General features: G+C 43.7%; 1 protein-coding gene across 9 annotated transcripts in view; it reads right to left on the bottom strand.

Moving 5' to 3' along the window:
* DAB2IP (DAB2 interacting protein) overlaps positions 1–22,849 on the bottom strand; it is a 179,413-nt gene that overhangs the window by 143,190 nt on the left and 13,374 nt on the right. For 2 of the 9 annotated variants that reach the window (XM_069873520.1, XM_069873519.1), the window contains exon 1: positions 541–904. The exons of 2 other annotated variants lie outside the window; for them this stretch is intronic. In XM_069873520.1, the coding sequence (XP_069729621.1) occupies positions 541–661 (121 nt within the window). In that variant the 5' untranslated portion in view covers positions 662–904. Of the gene's footprint in view, positions 1–395; positions 510–540; positions 908–22,849 lie in introns of those variants that run through there. 5 more of the 9 variants (XR_011338877.1, XM_069873521.1, XM_069873522.1 and 2 more) reach the window with 5 other exon arrangements.

Below are 22,849 nucleotides of genomic sequence, written 5' to 3'. Positions count from 1 at the left end.
GTTTCCACAACGCCTCAGGAGCATAATCTTCAGGCTCTGTTGAAAATCCTACCCCTAAACCATACTCGGCTCTGTAATTGCAACCCCCTTGGTGATACTCAGCTCAGAAGAACCAGAAGTTCTGGCAATACATCTTTGCATATAGATAGCATCTCGTAAGGAGGGAGGTTCAGATCTCTGTAATCAGCAATTAGGCCTCCAAACATCTCAGTTAGCTTAAAAAGCAGTGACCTCAATTATACAAATGTAAAAGCTGAAGGATGGATAACTGGAAAGATGGAGTTAGTTACAGCTACACCAGGTATCACAGCCCCAGCATGAAGCAGCACCCACACCCGATTCCCCGGCTCGGCTCCAAAATTAAGGAATTCCCCCTCCCCGCGCAAGACACCGACCTTCTGCAAAGCTCGACACGCGCCTCAGGGGAGCAGGTACACTTACAAATGCTCACACTGGCCATTCTTAGCGACAGTACCGAAGTTAAGCAACAGCCAGTACGCCTTTGCACTGCCAAGGAAAGAGAACTGCGGTTGGAATTACCCCTACTAAGCGGCCTGCTCCGGCTCCGCGATCTGCTTCGCTGTCTCTGAAGTCGTGACCTCCGGAGCAGTCGATAGTAGTAAGACGGTCTCCCAGAACTTTTCCTGCTGTTCATTGACATTTTTGGATCTATTTTACACAGGCACACATGCAGGCACAGGTTCACTCTTCCCTCTGGCAAAGCAGCAACAGTTCCAGCGTGTAATTAACTGGAGGTTGGTTCTTTGGAGGGGAAAGGGGCGGCGGGGGGGGAAGAGGAACTCTTCACTTTACACATTTAAAAACAAAAACAACAAGAAGAAAACATAAAAAAAAAAAGAGAGAGAGGGGAAAAAAGGACGCGGCACCAGAGTACATCTCTCAGCTGAGGGAGGACTCCAGCCAGCAAGATAAACTGTACTAACAACTCCTGCCCCCAAAAAGATAAGCCTGTTGGAGTTGGAATAGGAAGCCAGACTTGGCCTGGGCTCTTGAAACATGAAGAATAGGCTGGAAGAAATCCTGGACTGGATCCTCTCCGCCGGACAGAAACATCTGATCATGCTGTACTGGAAAAAATCATCATCTCTCTGCATGGAAATGGCCGGGAAGCCTCAGGGTGCCAGCCCGCTTCAACCTGCCCCGGCCATGGGATCTTGGGGAGATGGAGTTTGAGGTGGCTGGGTCTGCAGCAGGAGGTATCTGGGAAAGGCTGGGCTGGGGAAGGGTATAATGATTTCCTGGCCATGGGACACATGTTAATAATCATCATGGAGCAAAAGCCCCGGAAAATAAAGTGAAACTTGAGAGGGGAAAACTTTAATTAGAAGTTGAATGAACAGAGCTCCAGACTCCCCTGGAGGCCCATTTCCTTTCAACATTCAAACTGAGTTATAGCACATCCCACAAATTAGAGAAAGAGCCTATTTACCATTTGGGTTTTGATGGCAGCAAAGATTCTGCCTCCGGCTCATATTACTCAATAAAATTATATTTCAATGGGCAGAATTAACACTTTAAGCCATGGAGGGAAAGAAAGTAAGAGGGAAAAAAAGAAAATCACACTCCACATCTATAGTTTAAAAAGCTCAGAAGTGAATTGCCCAGAATCCTTTCTTCAAGCTCCTTTCCCTTCCCAGCACAAAATACACTCTGAAGGCAGAGCGCTGGACAGCATCTCAGAAAGCCAGAACCATGGCCCAGAACTGAATGCGCTGCCACTTCTTCTCACACACTGGCAGATAACAAAATCCTCATTGGAGTGGGACAAACGGCAAAATGACATTTATCCAATCCTTCTCTGTGCTGTGTCCCAATCTGCCATTTTTCCCCAGTATTCGTGCACATTTATCTTTGTGGGGCCCTGTGAAGTCACAGGACCAGGCAGGCTGGGTTGGGGGCAAGCTCTGTTCCCCAGCTGCCAGAGCTTCCTCAGAAGTACGAAAGCTCCCCCAGATTACAGTGTTGTACCTTCACTAATGAGAGGCACAAGCTCTCAGACTCCATCCCTTCACTATCACCAACATCCGCCTTCATTTTAGGATTTCTTAACTTTCTGCAGTCATGCAAAACATCAGAAACTGCAAAATATGTATTTTCTTCTTTCCATGAGTTGTAAACCCATGATGTTCAACAGCTGAGAAAGGCCCTTCCAGAATGACAAACCAAGTCTTGATTTTCAGTGAAGTCCATGCCTGGTTTTGAGGCCAGACGTAAGGAATTCCGCGCCAGCTTTCAGGCAGTGCAGGAATGGGCGAAGGAGGAGGGCAATGACAAGTTCAGGTCAAGGAGGCAGATCCCAGCTGGACAGCAGAGGCTCCTGCTGCCTCGGAGGGGGACCATCCACAGGGGCATTCCTCTGCCACTTGCACCCCACACACCAGCACCAAATCCCACATCTATCCCAGCAAAGAGGAAAAGGCTTCTGTCACTACACATCATCCCTCCTCTCCTTGTTATCCAGAATAGCTTTTTGCATAGATTAAAAAACAAACACACGAACACAGGAACCACTGGAACTGTTTTCCAGCTGACCAGACTCACCCAGTGTATTCAATCCTCAAACAGAGCTGGGACTATCCAGAAGTCAGCGATGGGAAGTTTGAAAATGCTGTGGTTTAGTTAAAGATTTGCTATAGACAAGAAGCCAAATCTTCAGGCGGCTCTCTGCGTTTCTGTGTCTTAATAACTGGCAGCTCCTAAGAGAATCTTTTACACTGCTTTTATCACTAGAAATGTCTTTAAAAGAGTTTATCCAATTTATTTTTCCTTTTGTCACTCCCAACAGCAAAAAAAAGGCACTGATGAAAATGAAAGTCTAAAGAAAACTGTTTTAAAAGCTCCCAAATTCAGGCAATCTAAAAGGCAAAGGTTCATGTGTGTTGGTTTTGCTTAACTGAGGTCAGGTGACTCATCCTCAAATCACCTGGGATGAGAGAGGTGGTGCCTATATCCCTGACCCCTGTGAGCAGGTGGGAATGATCAGGAGATAGGGAGGATGGGCCTGTGGTCGCTGTGCATTCCGCTCACATGTACTTACGCATCTGTTCCAGGTTTAGGGGTTTGATTTTTAACCAGCCCAGTACCTTCAGCAACGATTATACAGGTAACAGTAAACCAGGAGAAGTTAATGAGGGGCTATAAACTCTCCTGACAAGAGAAAGCAGCCTCACTATGCATTCAGAAACGGCTGGGGGTTGTGTTCAGGTTTAGCCAGCTCGCCTCTGTCTCCCTCACTTCAGCAGCACTTCTAAAGGCTTTAAGCCGAGATGCATAGCAGCAGGCAACAAAATGAATGATCCCCTGGAGGGAGTGTGACTGGTTTGGACCTTTCTAGTTAATCCAGCACTGCTCTTTTTTTTCCCACTTTCTTTCCTTTTTGTCTTTTTGAAAGCCCAATCCTGGCACAAGAGCTCGTTTGTGTACGGCACAACCTATCATGTGTTAACGTGAGATATATTAACTGTGATGCGGGAAAGCTGACAACGTTAAACTCTCTCTCTCTAAAATAACACATCCCAGCCTGGGCGCTCCCTCCCAAAGCAGAGGGATGGGTTCAGTCACGGGCCCTGTGAATGTCTCCATGAGAGAAGCAGAGGCAACGGAGCAGTGATTTTTGGGGGTGGTACCTCCTTCTGCCTAACACTGGACACAAACCCACCCCGTAAAATTAAATACCCGCCAAGTGTAACATCTCAGTACAATACCAAGTTTGACACTGCTAAAGACAATCAGAGCTCCCACAGCTGACCTGCTGTCCATTACCCACCTCTGCCATCCTGCTGCTAAGCCTTCTTAAAACTGCATTTATATCCTTCCTTTACCAAACCTCACAGCACGTGAATAAAGTTTAAATCAGCACCAAAATAAGTTCTGAGAGGGAGAGCTGCACAAACGTTTCTTGTTTGCTTTGCCATCAAAAGGAGCAGGCGCTGCCCGCGGCTCTGCACAGCGACGCCGGGGCTGGGGTTTGGGGGCCAACAGCCGCCGGGCTCCCAGCAGCTCACACCTCCCTGCTTCGCTGTTTGTTTATTGCTTTGTGCAGGGAAAATCATCGCTGTACTTCACATCGGCTGTTCCCAAGGCAGCCCCTACTGCTAAACCTCTTGCTTTCCCAAAGGGCTTCGGAGGGAAACAATCATTCCTCTTAACTCCCTCTCATTTTATGGCAAGGTACTTGAATTCCTCATTTTGAAAGTGAAAGTTTCCATGCTCCAGCGCCCCATCTGCACAGGCACGAGGATAAATGGATTTCTCCATACATGTAATCAATGGCCCTGGAATTCTGACTGCCTTCTGGAAGATGGCAGCTTTAGTCCTTTCATTTCTGTTTTCCATGGTTTTTTCCCAAAGAACTGAACTGAGGCTTTCAAAAGTGAAAAGAAGGAAGAAAAGCTTTTGCTTTGTCCAGTAAAGAGTAGAGAAGGAATATCGGCTTCATTCCTAACTTGCATTGGGTCAACGAATTGCAGACAGATCATCGGGAAACTGGGAAAACTCAGACTGCAGCCCAGACTTCCCCATCACATCTAACTCCACTGCCTCCGAGAGTGGTTTTATTCCTTCCAGAACCGGAGGCTAAAAGGACTAAGGGCATCATCTCCACAAAACAGCTGCCTTTTAAAACTTAAGAGAAATATAACAGCGTTCTTGTCACTGCTCCTAGACACTCTCAAGATGTGCCTGCTTCAATTTGCTCGCACGTCCATTACAGGCTTCAGTGCAGCGTGCTATGAAACTGGAAGATTTCCAGGCTTATTGCCTCAAGGCTACCAGGGATCCATCAGCTCTGAGAGGAAGGGAATTTCCGTTGTGTAAGGACAACTTAACTTTCAATTCAGCTGCACTCATAACATCTGCAGTGACATATTTGAAGACCTAAAAATGAAAGTTTCATACACACAATTAAAAGTAAACTACTCCTTTTTACTATTTTAATGGAAAGCTGATTATTTTAAGACTATGCATAGGCAAATTACTTTCCTTACCCCCTTAGGTGGGATGCAGCAGCTGTTTCATAGCCTTGCAGCAAAGTGGTAGATAGATTTGAGTTGAAAATAGAAACAGAATCATAGAATCACAGAGCCATGGAATGGTTTGGGTTGGAAGGGACCTCAAAGCCCATCCAGTTCCACCCCCTGCCATGGGCAGGGACACCTCCCACTGGATCCTGATGCTCCAAGCCCCATCCAACCTTGACCTTGAACCCCTCCAGGGATGGGGCAGCCACAGCTTCTCTGGGCAACCTGGGCCAGGCCCTCCCCACCCTCACAGGAAAACATTTCTTCCTAAAAATCTCATCTCAATCTCCCCTCTTTCAGCTGAAAACTGTCCGCCCTTGCCCTATCCCTGCACTCCCTGATCAAGAGTATTTACATGTAAATGCAAATGTTTACATTGAATTTAAGCATAGAATTCATTGCCCTCCACCTACTGAATGCCATCATAGCTACCAAACCTGACAGATCACTCTTGCTGCCTCTGTATAGTGATGAAGTCCAACTGCATGTGAAAAATATTCCTTTTACATAATAGAGAGATTTAATGCTATTGATGAGTAGAAAAAGTAGTGACATATAAAACAAAGCAAGAGGAATAAGGTGCGTCTGAATAATTTAGTATTAAATAAACGTTCAGGAGGTCTGATAGAAGTTCAGTCAGGACATGAATTCTTTCAGCACTAGTGTTCCCTACATACAGACTGTCACTACTGTTTACTGTTACTATTTTTATTCTACATTTACTATGGTGGTGCCCAGAGACACAAAAAAAGATCCGTGTCACGTTGTTTGGGGATGTGCACACAGCACCAATTAAAAGATGACTCCTTGTCCACAGTGCTCAGATCTAACAAAACGCACAGACCACAGCACACACCCCAAGCGTCACAGTTACCATGCCCATTCAGTGAATGGAGACGTGGAGCCCCGAGTGATTTACGCAAGGCCACATGGGAAGGCGTGAGAGAGACATATGCCCTGGAATTCCTTAGTCCTTGCCCACAGAATTAATGGAGCTAATCCCTCGCGATGAATAACTATTAAGTATAACCATATTGTTTTTCCCTACAGTTGTTTTCATCCAGCAGAGCAGACACTTTTGCAAATACAGCTTTTTCATGTACTTATAACACACAAACTGACACTTCCACACTCACATTAAAAAATATTTCAAAGGAAGGTGCCCAGCGTTCAGCAGGAAAGTCAGCTTTCTGTCTTCCAATAAATAATGTCTTGATTTTAGAAGTGTATCATCATATATTTGAGAAACGTGAACAAACAGAGTTTGTCAAATATCACACACAAAAAAGGAAACGAGAAATAAAAATCGAGCCTGGGAATTCTACCTCTAATTCCCAACAAGTCTGCCGACAAGCTGGGTTTGGGACCACATGTGATTTCTGCATACAACTTCTCGGCAGCAAGAATTCCATGCAACAGCCTGGCTCCAAATCAGTAGAACAGAGGCAAACATGAGGTCAGCAAACCTGTTCTCCATTGTGCCAGGAGGCCGGGCAGAGCTCTGCGAAAGCCCCTGGTGATTCACAGAGGGAGAGCTGCTCGCTCCCCACAGGCTGCAGTAACACCACAGAGAGCCAGTGCGTCTGAGAATCCAGCGGAGCAGTTTCCTGCCATGAACTCTGTGCTACGAGGGAACAAGGAAGAAACACACAGGCTGACCTCAAGGCAGAGCACGTTTCCTGATTCCTTCCCAGCAGAACAATAGAGCTAAAGAACGTCAACTTTTTCAAATCAGCTTTCAACAAGCTGGGGGAGACCAAACTTATAAATCAGTTAACTTACTCTAAGTTCACTGACCTGCTTTCCTAATGATAAAGAGCACTCTACTCACATAACTTGGTTTATAACCTGAGTGGTAGTGATGTTTATAAACTTTAGAAAGGCAAAATCTACCTTAAGATTTGTGCTATGATTCCCACAGACCTGATGAAATGATTAAACACATGGAGTCCAGCACAAACAAGAGAAGGAACTTTCACCAGGACCAGGACTTCAGCACAGCCTGTTGCTTTCCACAGCCCAGGAGGAAAAAAATAGGAGTGTGAAGCATTGTACAGCAAAAATTCCCATATCCAAAAGAAAAGTCTTGCACAAACCCCACATCAAACAAAGCTCCTAGTGGACAAATGGGACTGCACAACACTTCCGAGCACCAAGCGCCTTCCATGGGTGGAAATATTTGTTTAGGCTTGAGTATTCTTACAAAAACCCTTATTGCTAAAATAAAACAGTAACAATGATTCATTGAGTGATTCATGAAGTAATTTCAGTGCTGGGTTTCCAAAGAGCCACCATTGCCCTCTCCGCTTTCTGCCATGCCCTCTGCACGCTGACCCACGGGGCTCTCCAAGAATTCAAATCACAGCCAACCTCAATGCATCCATTGAGATGTGCTCACTCCTGGGAGCTCACACTTTGATTTACGGGGGTCACCAAACCAGCTGGACTAAAAAAAACAGATTTCCTTTCAGCAGAAGGATCCCACCATAAGGAATCCCCTCAGACAGTTGACATGGTGCAAGTTCCCATTTAGCGCAGGAAATAAAAGCCTATTACCATCAGTCCCAGCCACTTTGCCAGTACAGTGAAAGTGGGAAAATTGGCGTATTTATTGTGAAAATAATAAACTGGAGGATACTCAAGATCATGCGATTCTCACGTTGAAAATTCGAGGGGGAAAATGAAACATTGCAAAAACATAACAGCACTGGGAAGCTGGTTTTTATGTTATGTAAGATATAAAACGTCCTTATCTTGTTTTTTTTAACTGCTTTTAAGCAGCTCTGCGAGCTGCCGTGTCTCAGATTCTTCACAGTTGTGTGTGTGTACAAATGGAGAATCATGGAATCATTAAGGTCAGAAAAGCCCTCTAAGCTCATCCAGTCCAACCATCAGCCCAGCCCCACCGTGCCGACTAAACCATGTCCTAAAGTGGCACGGCCACACGGTTTCTGAACCCCATCTCTGCTCTGAGCAGCCTCTGCCACCACTTCACTACTCTGTCAATAAATAAAAAGGTATCCTGTGAGTGATGAGGACTCACCACATGCTCAACGGGCAAGATTAAAAACAAGGATTTCCAGTGTGATGGGCTATAAGGTCAGAAAAAAAGATCAACCTCTCTGAAAGCTGCTGCCGGGCATCACTGTCACTGCTGGCATGCAAGCCCAGTCTGAGCCCAAGGCGGACTGAAGAAAAGGGGGTTACAGGTGTGAGAGTGACCTATAACTCACTTTCTGCACGACCAACATTCATCTAATCCGAGGAATCCGGTTTGCTCCATGGGAAGCAGACATTGTTATGCTCAGCTCAGGATGCACAGCTGGTTCCAAAGTGCAACATGAGGACACACGAGATTTACCCAGCAGAATGAATCAATACTTGGGGTGCTTAATCTCATGATAACATCACACTGAAAGCAGCATCTATGCTGACGAGTGAAATGAAAGATTAACTTGATTACACATGTTACGTAAAACTTACTTCCTGATTAATTAATAGATTAGACACTTCCAGTTCATGTTTAACTGTCTGATAATGATCTTATGTGCCTTTAACAAACCACTGATGTATGCACACACGATCCAAACTTCATTTTTCATGTGACAGATTATTTTTTTCCTTGCCTTGCCACATAATTTGCAAACTCCACTACAAATAAAGTTGCTGGTTTACTTGCTTTTTCATTTCAGATGACTCTCCCAAGGAATATCTTGGCAAGTACATTCCTTAGCCGTCCTCCCTATCAGGCTTACATGACAGTGTAGCACAGAAACACCATTTATTTTAAAAGAACACTCTGTTAACATATAAAGAACTGAAAATACAGCTATTGTTTTTAAAGACCGGTTTACAAAACCAGCTGGAAATCCTGCAGTCAATTTTTCAATATCATTGTAAACACTTAATTCACCTCCTTCCTTCTGGCACAGCAGCACAGTGCTGGTCTGAGAGACGCTATTGTCCAAGTTCAGCTGAGTGCAAAAAGCAAAGACCCTCTTTAAAATAACAGAAATATGAAAAACAATCTAAGAGCAACACCAGGGAGAGGATGTTTTTAAGCATGGAACCTCAGTGAAAACAGCTGACACCTCCAGCGCCCAAGCTCCACTGAGTCATGATCTGCCCCTACATATTATCGCACCGCAACGTGTTCCCCTCCACGACCTCAGAAACCCCGGATAAATGACACTCTGGATAAAAATGTTAGCAAACATCTAGCGAGGCACACAGTCCTTCTGCCAAATGATGATGTAACCCTCTTCTATTGCAGCACCACTCCAAACAGGATTCTTTCTGCTTATCTTCCTAGTACTCACGCAGATCTCCCAGTAACTGTCTAGTCTATAAATACCTATTCTACTAATATGCCCATTACATTTGCAGAGCATAAAAGCTACAGCAGAAACTCTTCCTACTGAATTTATATCATTTATTCTTCCAAAACATGCTCTGTTAGAGGGTTAATGCGTCTAACTCTTTCCTTCAAGCACCTGCAAAGGGCTGTGCAGTGATGGCTTTTCTTCATGGTCCTGGTACATCCATGTGGCAGCAAGCTTGGCTGATCTGGTTTGCAGGGTCTGTAGAATTCATTAGTCAAAACGAGGCACTAATGCAAAGAAGGCAACATTTTCTGATGTCTCTTTGGTATTCTATTTAAAATAGTTAGGTGTCCTCAAAACCCTCTCCCTAGGAGACACAAACAGCTCCTCACTGAGAGAGCACAGGCTTGCTCATGAACAACAATCCAGGAACCATCATACTGTTTCACAGAATCACCATTAAGTTTGGAAAAGTCCTCTAAGGTCATCCAGTCAAACCCCACCATGCTCACTAAACCATATCCCAAAGTGCCATGGCCACACAGTTTTGAACACCTCCAGGGACGGACACTCCACCACTGCCCTGGGCAGCCTCTGCCAGTTCTTCACCACTCTTTAAGTAAAGAGAGTTTTTCAAATATCCAATCTAAACCTCTCCTGGCAAAACCTGAGGCTATTCCTTCTTGTCCCATCACTTATTACTTGGGAGAAGAGACCAGCACCCCCTGCCGCTACGACCTCCCTTCAGGAAGCTGCAGAGAGTGATGAGGTTTCCTTATCCTTTACCCTAAAAAAGAACTTTGTTCTTGACCTCTGACCTCTGTGCTGAACCTCACAAGAGGCACTTCTGAAGTAAACACCCAACTCTTTAAAAAGAGAGCTAACACCCAGACAGAGTAAAGAACGGATCCATCCTTGTGATTATTCATTAGGACTCCTTTACAGAGAAGAAAAGGCAAACACCTGCAACAACTCAAAATGCAGGATTTCAAAGCAAACTCTACAAAAAATTAAAAGTTCAGTGTGATTTTGGGAAAAATCACAACTGGGTCTGCAGTGCCCAAGCAATTAATATCTGTATAAATACATATATAAATACATATATATATATCTCTCACAGCAGCAGAAGACCCGTCAGATTGCCCCCACAGCCCAGCTCGCACTCAGCCCCTCCAGGCTGCTGCTCCACAGCTAAAACTACGCAGTTGATCTTTGCTAACCTCAGCCTAACTCAAAGCTCTACTTCTCTTTTTCTTTCTAAACCATCCCCAGGACAAGACCGGAATCTCTTTTAAAACGTAAAGGCTCTATAATAAAATTTAGAATCAACATATGGTACAAATATCAAGCACGAACATCTCTTCCCATCTCATCCGTTTCAAAGCCTGTGCAAACAGCACTTTTCCCTCGTTTTGATCCTGCAGCCAAAATGAGTCATCTGTGAACAATTACGGCTCTGGCAGGGGCCTGACTGTTTGAGAATGAAAGGAAACACTTTATTATTGAAATGAACAGTATGCCAAGCCAACAGGCAACTGCAGAGAAATGTTAGGAGCCCTTTGTCCTCCTTCAGACGGCAAAATGGAAAGCAGTGGATGCAGCGCTCCCAGGTGCCTGGTAACACCTGACTCCAGGATGGGAAACGCATGAGGAAGCGGGAACTGCTGAGATGAGTGAGTACGTATATGGCAGGGAAGGAAATAGCCTTAAAGCAATAGGCCTAGCTTGAGAAATGCTGGTTATTCCTGGCTCAGCTCTCCCAGAAGAGCTATCAACATCTTAAAGGAACATACAGGCAGAGGCCATGGACCTGGAATCTAAAAATACTGCAGGACTACAGAAGCGGTAGCTGCCCCATCCCTGGAGGTGTTCAGGATCATGTTGCGTGGTGCTTGGACCAATCAGATCCAGTGGGAGGTGTCCCTGCCCATGGCAGGGGTGGGACTGGATGGGCTTTGAGGTCCTTTCCAACCCAAACCATTCCATGATTCTACAATTCTATGATTTGCAAGGCAAAGGAATGGCCGAGGTGAGGCAGTGACAGCACAGATCAGCAGGAAAGTTGGGGCAGATTTAAATACACATAGACCTTGCCGTGACTGTTGTTACTGATAAACTGAGACAGGCAGGTTCACAACGTGTGGTGGTGTATCTGAGGTGAGGCTGTCCAGACTTCGCCTACAAACAGGTAAAGCTGGGGTTTTGACTTGACCTGTATTTTCTGTTTTGTTCATTAAAAAGGACAAATTAGAGAAGATGCTGAGCAGCTTGAGGTCAAATTAGCAGAACTCAGCCCCATCCTTGATTTCAAGACTAGGAGTACATGAAATCTAACCACATTAGCTCATTAATTCAATCTATAACAGCACAGAGGCCTAAGTATGCTCAAAATCTTTCACCCGAACCAGCTCCTGGCCATAACAAAGGTTGCATCACTGTCCGTTGACTTTCCCAGCTTTTCAAACCTGTTTTTTTCCATGGCATGTTAAAAAGCATACATGCACTTAATAATTGCTAATCCAGCGACTGTATTACCTCACTGCATACAACTGCCTTAAGCAAGCCAACAACTAACAATCCTGGAGTCCTCGGTAGAACTGAATGTCTGAGCTGACCCGTGGGCCTGGCTTTGCTCTCTGAATGCACAGAGCACTTCCAGAACGTGGCAGGGATGACTAAGAAAATCTCCCCCGGTTAGCAGGAGAAAAGGTGGTGGTGGTGGAAGCTGCTGGCTCCCCGCCAAGGCTCTCCACTCCAGCTTTTCATTTTTAGTTTCTGCTCTTTGCTGGAAAGTTTCTACTTATGCTCTGGTTTCCATGGCAACTGCATTTCTTGCCTTTCTTCTCTAGCATTAAATTTTTCATTTCTTTTCCCTTCTTCCCAAGACATGACTTTCTTCTCCTTTTGAAAAAGAGAATTAAGTGTTGCCTTCTCTTTGGCTGCTAATATTTTTAAAGGAGGTGAGAGAGACTTCACTCTCAATCTAATGGAGAATCTGTCCATAACAGTGGCAGGGAGGGAATCTTCCAAGTGAGAAATTTGCGGATTTCCTTGCAGCAGATCCATTTACCTAACTTCCTTACATGTAATGAGGTTCCAATAAAGAAGAATTCCTGATACTGTAGAACCCACCATTATTTAGAAATTGGGCAGTTGGTTTTATGAGATCAAACCTGGCCATTTCTTCTTAGCATTCTATTTTTTTAAGTCATTACTTGTGATTCCTGAGCAGCCTGGGGAGAACACAGAATAGTTTAATAACTGTACCAGGAATGGGGTCTTCAGTTCCAAAGTGTAAAAGCATTCAAGGGTTTTCCCTGAGCGTCTCCGCCCTTGGCTGGAGGTGGCAGGAAGGCAGGCGGTGAGCTGCAGGGACCCTTCCAAGCAGTGGTGGCTGCCCCATCCCTGGAGGGGTTCCAGGCCAGGTTGGACGGGGCTTGGAGCACCTGATCCAGTGGGAGATGTCCCTGCCCAGGGCAGGGGCTGGAACAGGATGGACTTTGAGGTCCCTTCCAACCCAAACCATTCCGTGATTCTATGATTCCACATTAGTAGCAACTGGCTGAAGGCAGCGCCCTGCATATCCTCACACAAAGTGCACACAGGCAAACCTCCTCAGATTTCACGAAGCTTAAGCTAATTGATTTGTCTTGCCCTTGCCATGTTGGGACCAAATTATTCTGACAACTTGAATTAATTTGAGAACGAAAAAATTCATCAGAACAACAAATCTGCATTAGATTGAGTCATTTGGGGGTTTCAAGCTTTAGGTTCATCATAAACAGAAATAGTTTACACGCTGCAAAGCACTAAAATAATACAGGTTTTCATCCCATTTCACTATGAAAGATTCTCTCCCCATCTGAATTCTCCAGCACATTCAGGCCATAAACTGACCCTCCTGGGCAGCTGTAGATTACAAGGTTTGCAGTCTTATCTCTGCCTAGTGGGATTTCACAGTAAATTCTTTCAGGACTGAATAATTAAAAGAAGCAAAAACATAGCATTTGGCTCACATGGCAACACAAACAAATCTGTCTATGAGTGCTATCTTGTTTGCAGCACATGTGCAGAGATTTACATGTAGCATTGAGGCTTAGTGCTCTGTTTGTTTAGATTTTTCATTATTCAGTACTGCAAGCACAAAGCAAATTATATAAAGACTGAAATTGTAACAGTTTTAAGAGTGAGCTGACCTTATGATCATCCTTATGATCATCCCAAACCATTTTATTAACCCCATTACTACCCAGAAGAAAAAAATGATTAAGAAATGAGGAGTCCTGGTTTCCACACTTGGTTCATGCTTCCCTCCTTTTCTTGACTTCCCTCCTCCAATGAATATCTAGGTCAGAAATTCACAGGATCTTATAAGACTCTGGCAATGTTCAGTGTGTTTAGCAGCCAAGCTATTTTAATTGTTAGATATTAAATCTATCTGCCAAGATCTGCACGGTGAAATCCCATTACAACATACGCTGTGCACAGCGTCTCCACCAAGAGGTGGAACTGCCATCAATCCCCCAGCTCAGGCAAGAGTCAGGAAAAAGTTTGGCATGGCTAAGTGTGGCCTCCCTGTCTTTTCCCCTTTGAGCTGACAGGATTAGGGATTCGAGGAACTGCTTTAGGTGTAGCCCCCTAAACTGCAGCCATAGCGTGCTTTTATGTGCTACAGACAGGCTTCATGTCTTTGCTGCTGGAATTCCCAGAACAGAGATTGATTTCGACAGACAGCAGCTTACTCAGCTGTGCCACAGTGAGAACATCCAGGGAGCCCCTCTCTCATCTTCGCTTGATTTAGTGATTTGCTGGCCAGACTACAGAGAACGTCTCAGCAATTCATACACCAGCATGGCATGATTTGTCAGGTGCTGTTCCTCATCTGTAACTGTGATGAGAAATGCTCATCAATCATTACATCTTTCTAATGTAACGCTTGGAGATAGAGCCATAAGGAGGCTTCAGCCTGGCATTATCTTTTTGAAAGCACTCTAATCCAGCAGATAAAGATCTGCTGTCCAAGTGACAAGGCTGAGAACCACGTGCTGCATGCGCTCGCCAGCCCTAAGGTGCACAATTGGTTCCTCAAGGAAATGAACAAGTTCACCTCCACTTAGTGTAAAGGCAAGGAGAGGCGGACATCAAAATTTGCTCATCTTCCTTGCTGTACTTGTTAACACCGAACTCTCAAGTCATGGAATCAAAATATTTTTGTTGATGTTGCTGGCCTCATTAATTTGTCAGTATCAGAGGACGCTCTGTTCATGCTACCGCACTTCTCCATTAAATAAAATATCCCTCTACAAACTCTTCTGTATTATCTTCCAACAGGCCAAGAGAGTTGGGGTTGTTCAGCCTGGACAAGAAAAGGCTCCAGGGAGATCTTAGAGCAGCTTCCATGATTCTATGATGCCATAATTAACTTTGGTCTTTTCTCTATACGTACAGAGATATGGACACACAGGTACCAATGTGTGTACACACAACTTCATCTATGAGCTTGGATGGCCTTTCAGCAGTGGAAAGTCACATTATAAACCAGAGTACCCTTTGCACAGTACACAATCATACTCTTTTATTACTTTTCTTACTATATTAAAGTATACATCATATCCAGCCAAGAAGCTTTCTAAGGATTACAGTGCTGACTCCAGTGACTGTAATTCCTGTTTTTATCTTAAATGATCCAGAACTGTAGTTTGACAAGAAAATGTCCTTTTCCCTATCTGTGTACCTGAACTTTTGGATCACCTTTACAAATGCTTCCTCACCTCTGTGAAGTGCAGCCTGAAAATCATCATCAGTGCTCAGTGGGACAACAGAACCTCTGTAGGTAAAAAGCAAGACCAACGGGGTTCCTAGGTCACTGCACTCTGTATTGTCACATCCTCATCGCCCTTGTCCTCGCCTCAGCCAAATTCTGAAACTGTTTTCTCACTGTACTGTTAGCATCGCACCTCCCCAATAATGACCATATGTGAACTGCTTTCATTACCTTCCTGCAGCCTAACAGAACACAATCTTAACACAATTTATCGAGACGATGAAAATTCAGAAAACAAGCTTCTCCGTGCTCCATAAAGCACAGTAAATTTATTTGCTGCAGTCGGTAAAACTCTGCTGCCTAAAGCTGTGCAGTAACTCAGCAGAGCTGGAACAGGAACTGCAGCACCCTTTGAGCTGCACATTTCAGAGAATCAATTAGAGCTGCACTGGGACCCTCAGGACTGACGCGGACATCCCAGGCTAAAGGTGCTTCTACATATGTAGAAGCAGAAAAAGGCTTGAGGAAATCTCTCAGCCATCATTTGGAGAGGTTATGGTTAGGTGTTGAGACGGTAGATGCCACCTTGCTCCACTGAAGACTGAGGAATCAAGGTAAACTGCAGCCTCTGAGCTTCCCCAAGGAACAATTCATTAACTGTCACAGCACCTGTATATTTATTAAACACAAAACACAGCACAGAGAAGCTCTGGGTTTTCAAGTGAGACAATGTGATAAGGGACAGGAGCACTGCTCTGTCCCCAGGAGCACTCTGCTGCCCAGTGAAGGTTATGAAGGAGCCCCAGGGAGCAGCTGGGAAGCACTGCTGGTGAGCTCGGCACAGCTTGTAGTCACTCTACCAGGAATAATACAAAAATGCAGTGCACACCACGAAACGTTCCTGTCTGAGCAATGGGCCAGCAGTAGCTTTTACTACCATGTATTGAACACAACTCCAGGAAGGTAGATTATGGAGCAGGCTGCACAGCTGTTATTTCTACCAATTATTCTACCAATAATTGAGACCAATTTTAAAGCTGTTCATTAATATGATCTCGCACCTGAAGTTTCCTTAACCAAAAACAAAACAGAATGACTTTTTCATCTAACAAATTAAAAAAAAAATGCTGGAATCATTACAAATCCATAGAAAGGCTGCAAGCATCTGGATACATCCCACTCAAGCCTTAACACATATATTTATTCAATAAAATCACTTTACTCAAAACATACCACCAATAAATTAGCCTGCATTTCAGCTGCCTCAAAGAAAGGATGTCACACAAGAAAGTTTTCCGGTTACTTATAAAACAATCAGTTGTTTGAAGTTAACTGTCTTAGAGAGGTAATTGTTAAGTGAATTTAGAATCCAACTGGTCGGAATACCAATAAACTTGTACTGCACACTGGAGAAGCAGCACAGGCAGGTGATAAATTGCAGAAGTAATGCTCCACCAGAGTTGCATTTTCTGCTGAGTCGCCCTTTCCTGCTCCAACACTCTACAAAATAGCCCCTGCTTTCACTGCTAATAAAACAAAGAATTAATTACTCAAAAGAGGCATTGAGAAATGTGCCCGGCCCGTGCACCATACTGGTTATGGGCTTTCTTTCCCCGTTTTTAACCTGTAAGGGAGCCTCAGCCCCATCACCAGCTCTTTCTTTAAAGTCAGCTGCACTCCATGGAGGCTTCTTCCAGGTCTCCTCCATTCCAAAGGGGGTGTTTGTGACCCACAAAATGCAGCGAACACTCTGGTCACTGTACTCCCATCAAAATACTTGAACTGAGGGCCAACAGCACTATAGATCTAATTTCTCTGACTCTGTTATTATAAAAAATAGTTCTGTTTTGGAGAGTCAGTCAAGTAATGGAAATATTTTAGACCAGGATCCAAATCTTTCAGATGCGTAGTACTGCACTGGAATCCTCCAGGGACTTCCAGGCAATTCTGCTCCAGCTCAAACAAGAGCAGTTCTAGGCTTGTTATTATTAACAGCTGGAAATTTTTCTTTCCCTATTCTACAGTAACAAGGATTCCAGCTTCTTCCTGAATCTGGTCCTTATAGAACATACAAGTTGTACAGAGGATAGCTGTGTACATTTCACCTTGGCAGTTCTCCAGAAACTTATTTCCAGACATGAAATCACACCAAGTTTCCAGGGAATTCTAGACTGTGTAACGTTTCTGCTCCTCCTCTGGCAAGCTGAGGCAGGGCTCTGACAACAGGCTACCTGCCTTCTCCTCCTCTTTTGAAATAACCATGTCATGAGCAGGACTAGGAATGAGGCATAAAACATCTGTAGAGAAGTACAAACCCAACTGACAAGGTTTTCCACCAAGTCACGACCAGAGTGTTTCACACTTCCTGGGCAAACATCCAGCCCTTCTGGCAGCACTGCATTCATGTAGAAAGAAAACATGAGAGACAGAGGAAAATCCAAACGGCACCAGAAACACTCCCCAGCCAACCAGCTGCACATCAAGACCAGGACTTCCTCAGCAGGATTCCTTTCCTAGCCTGGCCCCCGACAGACTGCACAGCCCTGGACTTCACATCCACAAGCCTGGGAGCCTTGAGACCTTGCCTGTTCCTTTGGCAAATAACCTGTATGGCCATGGGCAACTCCATCAATCTTGCTGACCTTTAGTTACTGCTTTGTCTGCCAGGAGAATAACTCCTTTTCAATTTCTAGAGTGCCTTGCCAGCTGTGGATGAAAACAATTATGCAGAGAGGAGGGTTTGGATGTTTTTCTAATTGTCTGAGACAGCCTGGAAGGTGCTTTATCTACTTACTACTGTTTTCCTGCAGCACAAACGTATTTGGCCTGCTGAGCTACTGTCAAGTCAGCTTTCCAGTTCTCTGAGGCTAAGTAGGACAGGTAATGAAGGCAGGATTGAGAGTGGGGCTGAACAATCTCGTGTGGGAAGAGTCTGGTTGCAGAGGTAAAGTATTTGCTAAATTTGATAATCACGCTGTTAACTTTCCAGCTAAGAAAAGCAAAGGCAAGCCAAGGATTGGCTCCAAAGATTACAGCATGTGTGGGCTTTGCGTTTGACGAGTTCTGCACAGCACTCGCTCATGTTACACAAATTACTTTAACAAAGTTAGATTCGGAGTAATATTTATAAAGCTGAGATCCGCAGACCTTTTTGCAATCACCTGGCTACAATCACCCCATTCACAAGAACTAGCCATAAGTAATGGTAATCAGTAAAACATTCTGCAGATGAAGAGGGGTTTATTGAGTCATGCATTCTCTACAAAGAAACCCCAAAACCTGGGGATATATAAAATTAGAGTTTCAGTGAGTGCTTCTTTTAGAATCTAACTTATCTTTTGTTGCGTGTCAGTGATACAAAGGTGATCAGGAAATTTAAACTATATCATTTTTATTGTGGGATGTCTTTCACCTCTCTACAGAGACTAAATATAATGCAGAAAAGTTCTGCTGTTCACAGACAGAAGCACCGATCCTGACTGCTCAAATGAAGCCTAAACAAAGTGGCCATAGTTGTGCTGTCAAGATGACAGCCCTACCTCTAGATCAGTCCCTCTCTCACATGTTACTATTCTCTGTCTTAAAAATAAACCTTCATTTTGCTGGTTTTATAAAATAAAAAGTTAAACCCCACAATGACATACAGGGGGTTTTATGTCCTTTGGGGGTAATTTTCAAGAGCATTCAGCTTTAGCCTTACCTCTAAGGTATACTCCAGCCAATTCCTGTGCATTACTGATGTAAGGGGAGCACAAGAAAGCCAATATTCCACATGTTTTTAAACCAGTCAGAGGATTTGATCTGAAGTACAGCAAATCCCACATTTGATGTGACATCTGGCAACTTTTATTTAGGGACGGATGGTGAGAGGAAGGAGGACTAAACACCTTCTCTCAAGCCACAGAACAAAACACCACACAGACAGAATTGGGCTGTAGGACATAGCCTACCCTGTTACTTACGTGTTTGCTTCTCCCCATCTGTCTTTGCACAGCCTTGCCTTTCTTAGAATCAAAGCAGACTACAGGCTCATATAAACGTTGACCAACTGTTTTACAAAGTAGTGCTGCTCCACCTTTTTTGCCCAGGTTTCTCTTTAATCAAGATTTTTTCACCCTCCTTATAGTTCAGAGGGTACTCTTCACTTTCTCTACTGTCCTTAGCACTTCACCAGGTGACATAGAATGCACAGAATGAAAAACTACTTGGAGGCTCTTCACTTGACTTCTTTGTTGAGATGATGTCAAGTTCAGATTCCATAAAATTAAAATCAATTTCAGACTAAAATCTTCTGAACAGAAGTTTTATCACCAAGTGTCCAGACTTTTGTATGTTTCAAACATTTTGCAGCCCACCTGCAACATGGCCCTAAGGGCTTTAAACCATTAAGGAATCTACTTGTGTGTTGATTCTTTCCGCTCTCCATGAGATTATTTGCACAGCCATTACCCTGTGGTGACACTTGGGACACAAAACTCCATTAAGAGGAGTGATGTGCTGTCTAAAATTAACTACGTATTTGTTTTCTCTCCAGTTTCTATAGAGCATGAGGAGTGATGCAGATGGTTGACAGCAGTGAGATTATAGCAATAGCTATAAAATTTGATGACTGTTATCAAACGCATCGTATGGCTTATGATAGTGAGTAGCAATTAAAAAAGAAAAAGAAAAAAGCTTCCAAGCTTCTCCTGGACAGGACAGTTTGCAGAATAATTCTGTCCTCACACTTCAGAGATTACCATTAGCACAAGCAGATTTCAAGCCAAACTTGATTTTAATATGAAGCACTGATGCCTGCTTACTAAGAGAAATAAGTATTTTAAAGGCATATATCTTAGGGCACTCCCCGTACACTAGGGAGCAGTGAAAGCAAGGGGTTTTAAAGCCAGTTTCATGCTAAAGGGTTTAATAAAATAAGAAGCTCACTACTTCAGACCTTAACAGATAGTGGTTATCTGAAGCAATTACAGGAATAAACCTGTGTATTAAATAAATGTGACGTGTGCCACCCTGGATCAATGACAAAGGGCGATTTAAATCTGGGAGTGGGAATTTCACTGCTCAGGAACGCAAGGTAGTGATCAACCGCGTTTATTAGATTGGTGACAAATGATAAAGAACTGGCTCCAGAGTCTCCGGACAGACTGTCTGTGGAGATATCACTGTTTCTCCAGGGCTACAAAAAAACTATACTGCATGTTTTTCTATGGAGGGAGACACTTGACAAAGTAAGCTGGATCCACTAACTCCCCTCCACTTTCAATCATAGTGAGACTTTGTTTTCACCTCTAGAGACGAAATGTTAAACTGACCTGTAAGAGAACAATACCCACAACCTTCTCCTACCACAGACCTCCCTGTTCAACCTCTTCTTTGAGAATTACCTTTGCACTTTGCCAAATTGTCAAAGCTCTCGTATTCCTATTTCCCTTCTCCCTCTTCTGAACTGCCATGACTGGAACTCCAGATGTTCCAGGTTTATTCACTGGCAAGCCAAAGCTGTACTAAATGCACCAAGCAATTCACAGTACAAGATAAAATCTCCCAAGAAAAATTTCAAGCAGTAAAAAGAAACAACTAGCAAAGAGCTGACAATTTTCAATGCTCCCCAAAACTTGAGATCAGAAAATCAGTATCTTTTATGTTAAGGCGTGCGTCTGTCCATTTACTAGATGAAAATTAGGGATTCGTTTCTTAGAATTTGGGACAGAGGCAAGCACTGCTCCTCGGCCTCCAGAGAACACACCCAAAGCATCAGTAAGAGACGCTTAACCCTTCAACATTATAGAATTTTTATAAACATCCATATATTACATCTATTGGGATACAAGTTTTTTACAGCAAGAGGAAGTTACTTATAATCCGACAGGGAACATGTTTCTCTGTGTTGGTTTTTGATTTATATTTAATCTCTATCCTACACCAAAATATGTACATATATAATTAGCTTAAAATATTTAAAAACATTTCTTCACATGGGACCATTTGCAGGGAACATGATACTGAGTACAGAGACTGAACCGATTTACTGACAAAGCATCAATAGTTTCAAAGTATTCATGCTGCAGAGAGCATAGAATTTGATCATCTACACATTTCTAGAACAGTGGCAAGTTTACAGCACATAAGGCCTTCACCCCGAGTTATGCAGAGTAAAATCACATGCTGCACTTCCTCAAACAGGACCAGACTTTGTACATAAACTCTTTCTCTTTGAAGAAATTGGAGCATGTCATTAGCTGGGATAAATTCTTGATTTAGTTAAACAGCACTGTAATGTAAAACACTAGAGAAAATGCAAGCATACATTGCTGGCTCACCAAGGAACTTACTGTCTATGAATACGTACGTCAGAAAGGACAGGACAATTCAGCTTCCCCTTGTTAATGGCCCCTCTCATGATCGTCCTGGGTTGTAAATAAAGCAATTCAGCCTCCTTTCTTGTAATTCTACATGAAATGGTGACCCCTTTCCAGAGAGCTGATGGGACATGGGTTGCCTTCATCAGAGAAAGAATGTTCTGGGTTTTAAGGTAACACAGATCAGTGCTGCGTAAAACCCAGACTAACCACAGACTTTGTAGCCATTGGCACGGATTTTGTTTTTTGAGACAGTAGTGTTTTGCAGTTTAATCAGTCTGAGGGGTCATTCAGTGCAGTAATCTATTCCCATTAAGATCATGACTTCTGTTATCTAAAAGGAGAGGAATGAAATGCACACAAAGCAGGGATCTCAGCACCAGTGCCTACAGTGGGCACACACAGGAAGGGGAAAGGTTCAGGTGCAAGCAGTAAGATTAAAGTCAAACGTAAAGCAAAAGTAAATCCACTGAAATTAACTGGCTTATTTCCGAAAAATACAGGAGATACAGATGAGAATTTCATCACTTAAATCCTGCAACTTTACAACTTCCCCTAAATCAGTCCGTTTACAGGGTTCCCCTAAACAGCGCACACAGAGAGTCTTGTTAAAGCACTTTGCGGGTCAATGGTTTACAGGACAGTTAAGCTCAAGACTGAATACCAGCCTGGCCTGTACACTTCTTACAGAGTAAGGAAAAAGCTGTTGCCACCAAGCCCAAGACTTTAACAGGTTTGTGTAGATATTCCCTGAGGAAACCGCTTCAGTCCTGAACACCGGTAGCTCTTTCAAGGCCAGGTCACTGCTGAGCCTTGCAGCTTGAGAACCTGATGGGCTTTGCTCTTAGCACTGCAGAGCCTCAACTTTTCCAGCACGACACTGTGCCAAACAGGCCAACAAGCTGTTAACCTCTTCTTTCTGCCTCAATCTTTTCATCCCACCCATAGAAGTCTTTTTCATTGCCCTGCAAATCTGGCTTTTGGAACATGCTCTTATTCCACATTTTCCACAGCTATAGAGCTATTCATCGCTCTCAGGAGGAAAGTCTGTGCCATCTCCTGATATTGGCAGTTCTGCTGAGCAGTGATAGGGGTTGGGACTTTGCTTTTGGAGATAAAGCTGCATGGATAAAATTATAAGAACACTGAGGAAACCATACGTCCTAAGATATGAATCTTTCTGTAAGAATTTTTTTTTCCAGAATAGACTTGTTCTCTCTTACTCCCCTCCCTCGCCCCGAGTTCACCCACACAAACTGTATTAAAAGCACAAGCTTGCACATAAGTATTCTCCATTTCTTTTTAATCCTATTAATAATTATCACCATTTCTCCAATTAATACTATCAGTAAATGCCTCTGTGAG

The sequence above is a fragment of the Phaenicophaeus curvirostris genome, chromosome 20 (assembly GCF_032191515.1).
Source record: "Phaenicophaeus curvirostris isolate KB17595 chromosome 20, BPBGC_Pcur_1.0, whole genome shotgun sequence".
Classification (NCBI taxonomy): Eukaryota; Metazoa; Chordata; class Aves; order Cuculiformes; family Cuculidae; genus Phaenicophaeus; species Phaenicophaeus curvirostris.
The sequence above is the reverse complement of the archived record's forward strand: the minus strand, read 5'-3'. Positions and strand labels throughout refer to the sequence as shown.